At 37.2% G+C, this 10,554-nt stretch overlaps 1 protein-coding gene across 1 annotated transcript in view; it reads left to right on the plus strand.

The window, feature by feature from the left end:
* Positions 1-10,554, plus strand: part of LOC114062461 (macrophage mannose receptor 1-like) — a 32,251-nt gene that overhangs the window by 20,395 nt on the left and 1,302 nt on the right. Inside the window, exons 20-29 of the mRNA XM_027893864.1 lie at positions 1,701-1,837; positions 2,824-2,938; positions 3,438-3,634; positions 4,794-4,884; positions 6,242-6,474; positions 7,299-7,464; positions 7,759-7,911; positions 8,336-8,452; positions 8,656-8,817; positions 10,472-10,504. Of these exons, the coding sequence (XP_027749665.1) occupies positions 1,701-1,837; positions 2,824-2,938; positions 3,438-3,634; positions 4,794-4,884; positions 6,242-6,474; positions 7,299-7,464; positions 7,759-7,911; positions 8,336-8,452; positions 8,656-8,817; positions 10,472-10,504 (1,404 nt within the window). The remainder of the gene's footprint in view (positions 1-1,700; positions 1,838-2,823; positions 2,939-3,437; positions 3,635-4,793; positions 4,885-6,241; positions 6,475-7,298; positions 7,465-7,758; positions 7,912-8,335; positions 8,453-8,655; positions 8,818-10,471; positions 10,505-10,554) is intronic.

Below are 10,554 nucleotides of genomic sequence, written 5' to 3' on the forward strand. Positions count from 1 at the left end.
TGCTTGGATTATAACTGATGCTGTCAAACGTCTGCTGTCAGCTGTCACACAATCTTTGTAGCTGTTTTCTGCAATTGCTTTCCACCAACACAGTGCATTAACTGTTTTCAGTCATGGGGACTACCAGTCATGGAAGAGTCTATGTCCTTAGCATGGGGAGATTTCTGTATCATGTGTACTTTAATGCAGATCTCTCCCTCTGGATTTATAAGATTGATTTTGCACCTTTTTACAGGGCTTTTCTCTACTTCTTTGAGTAGAAAGTTGAATGGCCTGTCTTCTCTCCTTAAGAAAACGCTTCTAACAGCTACAGGAGATCAGGGAGTTGAAGGTAGTCAACTCAAAAGAATTGAAAGTCAGTGAGGAAATAAACAAATATATCTAATGACCTAAGACCCTCTTGCATGTTTACAAGTACAATGAAATGTAAATTTCTTGCAACACCTAGGGCTAAGTTTTCCTTTTGGCTCTATTTCTGTAATGTAACTGAGGGTAATGAGAATTTAGTATATATATATTGATCTCTCAATTTATGTTTTATAAGGAGTTCATTCAGCAATCCCACCTGAAATTCTGGCTTTATATGAAGACAGAAAGAACAAGATTCACTTTTCTAAACATAGACATATGTTCTGATCGAGATGCATCCCTCCTTCTTTAGCTGTTGATTGAGAAAGGGACAGATATCCCACCTTCCCCTCCGTATCTACCAGTTTCCCATGGATGGCTCAGCATTCCTGAGCTTATCTCAGATGATACTGGAAGTTTACATGTGAGGAACTGAAGTGGACGACAAGGGGGGCACTAAGATTGCATTTGCAGTGCGAGCTACAGCTCTGAAATCTCACTATAGTCAAATGGAGATCTCACCTGCACAGTCAGCGTTGCCTGAAGAGCAGTTCGGTTTACTCAAGTGCAGCATTTAAGTGCCTGCATGCAGGTGATTGTAGCCACCTGCTGTGTTCTAGTTAGCCCATCTGACTGTAAGTTTCCCAAAGAAACTTATGTCATATGTGTTAGCTCTCTACAGGAACTTTGCATAGCCTCTCAAACAGTGTCTAGACACCTCTGTTTAGACAAATGAATCCTGCCCTGTCTCTCTATTGACCATTGTAGTAGCTTAGAAATCTTAACAATTGAAATTAAGTATTTTAATCTGTAAACTGAATCCCTAGCTAACATTCTATTAACTTGAGATGTTGGCCCCCAGGAGAAGGCATGTATTTCATAATGTATGTTTGAAGACCATACTATGCCCTTAGATTGATCTGATGTTTCCTAAATCATCCATTTCTGGTACATTTTCTTTTTAAAGCTGCTTGCTGGTAGATTTCCTCTGCTGCCTACAATGTGATGATGCCATGGCTCAAACAAATAATATATATATATACACACTCATAAATATATAAACCCATAAATAGGAATAGACACTGTGGAGAGCCCTGAAAGAGGAGCAGAAGGGTCAGGAAGTTCAAATGAAGTACAAGGAGTGCTATTATTAGAGCTTGAGCTGTCTTATTTGAAGCTGCCATAGTTACTTTGCCTTCAGATCAAGCTGCAGCCTGAAATATAAAATAGAGAAATTTTGTTCTTAAAAAAAACCCCAAAAAACCAACAAACAAAACAAAACAAAAACCTGAGAAATTATTGCTACAAATACTGTAACATTTTTACTTGTTTATTCAATTTATTTATTTCAGGCTTGTGGAATGACATAAACTGTGGCTCCTCCAATAAATTTGTATGTGAAAAACATAACAGTTCTATTAATTCAACGTTTGCTTCACCACTGCCTCCTGGAGGATGTCCAAAAAATTGGGTTTTCTTTGGCAACAAGGTATGTTGATATGTATCTTCAGTAAATTGTGTAAAGGAGTGGAACTGAACAAAAAATCCTGAAAACCTCCATATTTTTAATGATTATAACATAAATCTGGAGAGCAATTATCTAGTCAGAATGTGCAACCTCGTTGGCTGGGCTTTTTTGGAGCTGACTATATACATTTAATTTCATGGAGAAATACAGTAAAAGTAGATGTTTGCTAAATAGATTTCAGAGAGCATAGTTTGTGCAGGCTTAAAATACACTGTTGCTGCTTCTTTAGAAAACCTCCTCTCTTCCTTTATGAATTTATGATAGAAATGGAAATTTGTAATGGTCAGTCCTGTAAAATGAGACTTTCAGGTGGAAAGATTTAGACATAATGTATTTGAGTTCAGAAATATGAAGGCAAACTACAATTGTTTTGATTATAGCTTTTCATTCAGACATAGTTTGGGAGTCCTCATTGCTGTAACTGAAGAATTTGTACCAATTTGAGTTCAAGCTCTGTCTACAAAAGGTTATTTTGTCTACTTTATGTACACTGTGTTGCTATTGCATCCTCAAAATATTAGGTCAATGTGCCAAAGGATATTTCAGAACTTTGGCAGGATGAACTGTTGTAGCTACAGTCACTGGAAGCAAGACAAGGCCCAGTAGAGATCATTCCCTGCAGCTGTGTCACCCAAAGCCAAATTTTCTTGATTTCAAATGATCCCTCTATTATTGCAGGAGGAAGGCAGATGAAAATGTGAAAAGGAATTATGTACTTGACCTCACTACAATCAATTCAAATGATTTAGACTCCTGCATTACACCTTGTGCAGTGAGTGGGTTTGTGTGTCTGCCTGGGTAGACATTTCTACTCTTGACCTCTGTCACTTATCTTAGCCCTGATTTCTTTTAGGAGAAATGTACATCTCATATGTAATTGATATTAGTCACATACTACAGTTCCAATCTTTGCTAGTTTGAAAGATGTGCTTGCACTTTTTTCCCAGTGTTTCAAAATATTTTCTTCCAATACGACAAGAAAGCTCATGTGGCATGATGCACGAGATGCTTGTATCAGTTTGGGAGGAAACCTGGCTACCATACCAAATGAACATGTGCAAGGTACGTATATGAGCTCTATTGAAAGAAAAATATATTAAGTTCTAGCTAAAGGATCTGCTACACTGTCCACTATAGAATATGGGATTAACTGCCAAAACTTGCTTATCATCCATGTCAATTTATGGTTTAACTCCAAAGTGCAAAGCAATAGCTAAATTATTACATATAAGAAATGTGTTTCTAGATCTTTCAGTTGCTCAGTTTTCATGAAACTTCCCTTGTGTTTTGAGTGTGGTTGCACAAGTCTCTCAAACTAACAGAATTCTGTATTTTCTGTCTCTCTCACTGGCAATATTATTTGCTGAAACACTACTTGTGCATACATGGTGGGGAAGGGATGCTTATCTAAACATTTAATTAAAAGGCAGATGGGCTCTTTAGTGGAAAATCTTATCCTTTTAGTAGTGTCCCAGTTCTGGGCTTTTGCACATTTTCCCTGTTTTGGGGAAAGTCAGTCATGATGAGCTTTCCTTAATAAAAAATCTTTGCTTCCCTCCAGCTTTCCTCTTCTATCATTTGAAGGATGCCACAAGTGATGTTTGGATTGGGTTGAATGACATCAACCAAGAGTTCACATTTCTTTGGACGGATGGAAGCACTGTTTCCTACACCAACTGGGTTAATGGTGCACCAGAACAGAAACAGAGCTACTTTGACTATTATGAGTTTGAAAGATTGACAGACATCACTGTGGAGGTATAGGAAATTTAAGTAACCTGTATATCTTAGGCAGCTAGATGATTTTCCAAAAGAGAAGTTACAACCGAAATAACAAGGTGCTGATACAAGTTTTGTAAGCAAAATGGGGCTTAGGAAATCGTCCAATAAAGATTCCAAATGCAACCAAAAATGTTTAGCAAAGATTCTGAGAAAAAGTGACTTCGTGCCTTCCATCTGACCTATTGCAAAAGACCAGTTCTGTAAAAGAAGCTGGGAGAGGTTTATATTGCATCAGTTCCCCTACAAACTGCATTATCGCAAAGTTTAGAGTTACAACACCAAACATAGAAAAGGTATGATAAACTAAAATTAAGATTGTTCATTCCACAATAATTTGTCTGTGTGTACCATTTGTGGCTAATGTGCTCTCACACTTCTTTAGCAGTTTTTGATGGTACGATGAATTTCAATGACATTACTATTTCTGTGCTGAAAATCAATCTCTTTTACAAAGGAGAGAATTTCTGAGCTAGACACCCAAGACTTTTAATATGTACAATCAGTCAACTTTCTGATAACCAAAACTTATTTAAATCAGCATAAGGGAGAAACTTGGATGAAATGCTGAAAGACTGCCATGGCCAGTCTTGAAATCAGGGGAGTAATTAAGGAAATATTGAAGCAATTAAACGTAAGGAAGTAAAGGAAAAATTTGGTTGTTGCTAAAGATGTCTGATAGTCATAACTTGATAATGGCTACAAAAAACCAGCAAAGAGTATCTGCTTTCCACAAGAGAGTCTATTTCAATTAAATCCAGATTAGTACTTTTAATAATAGTTCTTATTTTGTTTTCCTAGAAGCAGATCTACATAATTGTAAGTCAGAACTAAGAGGATATATTATAGGTACCCTAGTATTTTCTAAGTCATCAAAGGATTCTTAATAAAATCAATAGGGTTGTTCTTAAGTGGCTTCTTTCAGACCTTGACTGGCACTGGTTAAAGCCTGGTTCAAATTTTAGGGGTCACTAATAAATACTAGTTCAAGCTGTTTGGCAAAAACCTAGGAAACTGGAACTAATTACATGTGTGTTCAGTGAGCTTCTCTCCCCTCTGCTAGTAGGCTTGCAGCAGCAGTATAAGAGCTTCAGCTTCATTGCCTTTTTAAATGGCTGTGTATTTTTCCCTCCTTCAGACAGATTGTGTGTTCGTCATGAAATCAGATGGGAAATGGAGAGATGATAGCTGTGACAATGAGAGAGGCTATATATGCCAGATGAATTCACGTGAGTTCTGTGCAAACCAGTCTCCTAACTAGAAAGAGTATCTCAGTTAGACAAGCTGAATATCTAAACTGATGTGATTTCTTCTGGCTTTGAGTCTTATTCTGAGTCTCTCAGGCTTTCAGAACTCCACCAGTCTTACGACAGTACTATGTTTAAAGTATAATTTGTTCCACAGAAATTGCTGAAGAGGAAACACTATCTTAACAGGGGTTTTGTACCTAATCATGAATAATACCAGATAATAACAGTAAATGAAAATAGATTTCTTCTCATTGAAATATGAGGGTTATAGGCATCCTGTTGAAGTGCATGTTTAAAACCATGTTCTTGCAGTGATCTTCCCATTCTCCTGGCTGTCTCTGAGCAGAGCTTTTAATCCTATCTTAACATTTCTACTGAATGCCATATGATGTCAATTAAAATGTACAGCTTCTTGGATTTGTCTTTATTGTAGAAGAATATTGTTATGTTTCTTACAACAAAATGAGTAATGAGCGTTGACTTTCCTCCTCTAGAAATGTAATTATACAAATCCCAGCTGTCCAACCGTATAATGGGAGTAGAGAAGGCAAAGCACGGGCAGCAAAACAGTTTTGCCTCAACTTTATTACAGCTTTAGAAAAAGTTATTCCGTGACCCCTCACTTCAGTCAGCTCCTGCAGACTGTTCACTCTCAGCACAGATAACTTGCTTGTGAGAGGACCCCTTCACTGCACAGCAGGCATATAGTTTTATGGAGGCATTTTTAATTTGCTTAATCCCAGTTACAGCTCTTCTGCATACATTTACAATCTCAGGAGTGGAAATACAAACTGCCTAACTTGAGCATGCAGGCGACATTCTGGTGGTCCTTACAGACAGGCCAAGAACTTGGGGTCAGTGACATGTGGCGATCGATTAACATCAGGCGTCAGTATTTCAGGCTGAGACTGCAGAGCACAACAGTTAGTGACTTACCCTAAGTCCTCTCCACCAGTGATCTGAAATAGGTGTGTACTCAAATCATTAGCAAGTATACTCTCTGCTTCAGGGCATTCAGGATTTCACTCAGCTTATTACATTAATCAATTTGGTCCACGTTTGTTTTGTATTTTTTTTGTTAGTTAGTTTGTTTTTTGTTCTTTGGTTTTTGTTGTTGTTGTTTTTGTTTGGTTTGTTTTTTGTTTCGTTGTTTGTTTTTGTTTGTTTTTGTTGTTTGTTTTTTTTTAATTTACTTGTTTTATTCTGTTCATAAGCTTCAATAAAGATTTTGACTTATTTACTAGACCTTTTGAATTTTTTGAATTTTTCTTTTTAGCTTCCATGTTAGAGAAGAGAAATATATTGTAAATTCATACATTCAGTTTTTCCTTCATAGTTCCCACAGAGCCTGAAGTACCAACAACAAATCCAGCCTCTGGCTTTGCCCATTATGGCGACAGCAGCTATTCAATAATTTCATCTGAAATGAAATGGGAAGAGGCCAGAAAACACTGCCAAGACAAATCTGCAGAACTTGCCAGAATTTCCGATGCCTACATCCATTCATTCCTGTGGATCCAGATGCTGAAATATGGAAAACCTGTATGGATCGGTCTTAACAGTGATATGGTAAGTGCTAGAGAGATGGGAGGTGTGGGTGCTTGGTGAGCTCTCCTGCTCTTTATAGGCCTCTGGATGACCAGTCTATACCAGTGTTGAAACAACCGCATCCTGCATGGCTTCACTGTGCAAATGCATAAAAATCTAGGGGTCCTGTTAGAGCTAGTCAAGGACTTTCATCCACCAAATGGGTTGATGAATCACATAAAAGGTTATGCAAGAAGCAAAGGACGAATGTAGAAAGTTCTAGAAACAATCAAAGAAATCAAGGTGCAGACCGAGAGTCACAAACCAGAATGTGAAGCCGTCATAAAGTGATTGTTAGCTGTTCTGAAAGTCAAACCTCCTACTATACAGAGGGCAACTGATATTATTATATTAATAACATTTATTATGAATATTAGAGAGATATTTTAAAATTTAAGCTGGCTGTTTAATGTCAAGTAATCTTTATTCACCAAATAGCTCCCAGTTTTAGTTTAAATAAAGCAGGGCAGAGGGGATGAATTCTCTGTAATTGCTTCTCTTGATATGGGATTTACTAAATGACCTAAGTTGGCCTCATCTGACTTTTTTGCCACGTTGTAGAAGTTTGTGTTATTGCAGAAAAACCCTCTCAGAAGCAATGCAGTGTTGAACACTGTTCATATATAGTTCTCGTGTAACTTGAAGGGACCAGTGACATTGCTTACAACAGTGAATGAGATTTAAAAACCCAGCATTTTTTGCTGAAAAAATCAAATAAACACAGGATTTTATTTACACTATACCTATGTGTCAGAGCTTTTTTTGTAAAAAGAATAAATCTATTGCCAGACCTTCTTTGTTTTCAGACTGGTGGCTATTACAAATGGACCGATAACTGGAAAGTCAGATACACAAAATGGGCAGCAGGGGAACCAAAGGAGAAAAATGCTTGTGTCTATCTGGATCTCGATGGTGCTTGGAAAACAGCATCTTGCAGTGAAAGCTACTCTTCAGTTTGCATGAGATCAGATGGTAAGCACAGGCATGTAACAATTTTAGAAACACATTCCTAATTCCATTAGTCTGCCTAACCCTAGAGACTTCACTCTAGCTCAAGCTAACCCTGCAGAGGATTATGCTTCAGGGTAGCACCTACCTCTCTGCAGAATATGGATGTTTGCTAATGGATGATGTAGGAATAGTCAAGAGTATAGGTCCAGATAGCTAAAGCTGGGTGAGAGAAATCCCACTCTATTTACACACATATCATAGAATCATAGATGACTCATAATGCAATACTAATTTCATACCATATGGCTTCTTTAGAGATAGCTCCTACTGATCCTGCTCAGCTGCCTGGAGACTGCCCTGAAGGAGATGAACTCCAGGCTTGGATCCCTTTCCATGGTCACTGCTACTACTTTGAAGCATCAGCTGGGAGAAGCTGGGCACTGGCATCCCTTGAGTGTGCTCGGTTAGGTGAGAGCCTTCATGATCAAATAATATTTGAACAAAAGTTCACACAAAACTCATGTAAGAATGTAAAAACATTGATTTAAAAAATACATTTTAAATACTTTATTTATCTACTAAGCTATTCTAAATCTGGCACAGTGAAAATAAATTGACACATGTCACTTCGTGTGGTCGTCTGTCCTCTCAGGGGCTTCAGCTTCTCTGGACATAGACTTCTCCATCAGCTCCTGGCTTCTGGGCATCCTGGAGAGAGCTTTCGGGGGCTACAGCCACTAAGCACTTCCAGGTCAATGCCCTCTGAAAGGAGCAATGGAGAGACCAACAGTTTAGCATGCATAACACTGTCAAAAGCTATTGTTTGTACAGACTTGAAAGAGAAGGTCAAGTTCACGTGGCTTATAGTTATCTGCCTGCTAATGCCTTTCAGATGCTACCTTGGTTTCAGTAGAAAACATGGATGAATCTGACTTTCTGGTCCATACAATTCAGCCACTTGGAAATAAAGAAGGAGGCTTCTGGATAGGACTTTACCAAAATGTGGATGGTAATGTCTAACTTTCAATATTTAGTGAAAAAATGCTTTGCTAATATAAGAAAATTGAGGATTACTGTACTACAAAAAATTACAAGGTCTTCTGCTGAAAAGTGTCTTGCTGTAGATCTTTGAGTCAATTGCTGAGCTGAGAAGTCAAAATATTAATGAGATAAATTGTAAGGTTTTTTTTTACTCTATATGTTTCTCTGTAGGCCAGTGGTTGTGGCTAGATAATGCTGCACTGGACTTTGTTAACTGGGAGGAGAAAGAGTTCAGTGTGGAACATCGGTGTGTTGAAATAACTGCACCATCTGGTTATTGGGACAACAGTGATTGCTCTTCTGAGAAAGGATTTATCTGCAAAAAACCCAAAGGTAAGTCCTCAGTGAGTCAGCTGTTAGTGACAGAGCATATCTGTGTACTAGTAACTATTACAGCCCTCCACCATGTGTCTTGAAGTAATTTCTGGCAGCTTTGTTTGGCATATCCCACTTCTCTAATCATTTGTGGTTGCCTGTTTTTGCAGACTGCAAGCTCTTCACTTCACTGTCTGCAGTCATATGGGAATAGGGTAACATTCTGTATGCACTCTAGGTTGAGTCTCTTTCAGAGACTCTAGATTGGCATTGATATGGCATCACTCAAACACCAGTGCAAGGGTATGACTGTTTCAAGAACTAAGTATTGTAACAGTTATTATACCCTTGCAGGGAGGAATCAATGTGAATAATCAATTTTCTTCTTCAAGCTTGTTATTCTTAAAAGCAATATTACTACCCAGTGTCACAAACTGGCTTCATGTTGGCCCAGGTTCAACAACCTATAAGTAAAGTTAAATAAGTAGTAGTGACTCAGGGATACTAAAACGTCATCTGTATTGCAATAATAATATAAGAAATACTTCCCTTCTAAATGAAAACTTCAAGTCAAAACAGAAGCTGTCTTACCAGCATTTCTGGAAAAATTGATGCAATACTGTATATGACAGACTAATATTCCAGAGGTAAAACACTACATATTATATTCCCAAGTGGAGATATGAAGGAAGTAATTGTCTGAAATAAAGCGCTATCATTCCATTCTCTTCAGTTAGGTGTTAAAAATCAATCTGTCTTACCTAAAAAATGTCGGGTTGAAATCTTTAAACCTTTTTAATTCCTTTTGTAGTAGCTGAGAGATCAGGTTTAATTTTCCAGCCTTTATATTTTGTGTTGTCCCCATTAAATCACAGGGAACATCTCTGTCCTATGCCAAAACCTCATTTCCTTTGTCAAGGCCGTTTTAAGATTCCTTTATTCAGATGGAAAGTTGAAAGGACCTGATTTCAATACTAAAGACATCTCAAGACACAGTAGTTCATGGAAAAATAACTGAAAATTTTGGGTTAGCATTTTCTCATTTTTCAGTGTAGTTTTTAATTAGAAAAAAACCCCTGAAATATAACCAAGAAACTGTCATATCCCATATATTGTTAATTTCTGTGCGTAAATCAGCACATGCCCATGGCAGTCAATCTGTTAATCCCTAGCAAAGATTTACGAAAAACATCCAAATTATATTCCATTATAATTCCATCCATTATAGTACTAAAATAATAAGGGAGCTCTAAAATCCATCCATTGAATCATAAGGTGCAGGCAGATATTCCTAAAATATGCTATGTAAAATTAAGCTCCAGAGTGGTACATCATGTTCCTAGTACATTAAAATTAATATTTCAGGAAAAATATGAAAAGGTATATTTAAATGAACATAGAAAAGAGTCAGTATTTGAATGTTAGTAGATATAAAACAATATAAAGTTTTAAAAGAATGAATATTAATAGTTTGGTAATGTTAAGTAGGAAGGTAAAAACCTTAGCAATGTATTTTTTTGCTTCATTTATGTTGCCTTTTATAGCAGCCATGTATGTTATTAATGCAATGGTGTACTTCAGGGGTTTTAGTTCCTGTACTATTTAAGCAAAACAGTCAAACTTCTGGATTTTAATAAAGTTTCATATCATTTCTCTCTGATGTTCACTGAAGTTCAACCAAGTGGGAGTCCTATACAGCAAAAAGGTAAGAGCTTTCATAAGAAAATTAATAAAAATCCAAGTACAAGAAGAGTT

Source organism: Empidonax traillii, unplaced genomic scaffold (assembly GCF_003031625.1).
Source record: "Empidonax traillii isolate 1590-97213 ecotype Southwest subspecies unplaced genomic scaffold, ASM303162v1 scaffold409:size521033, whole genome shotgun sequence".
NCBI lineage: Eukaryota > Metazoa > Chordata > Aves > Passeriformes > Tyrannidae > Empidonax > Empidonax traillii.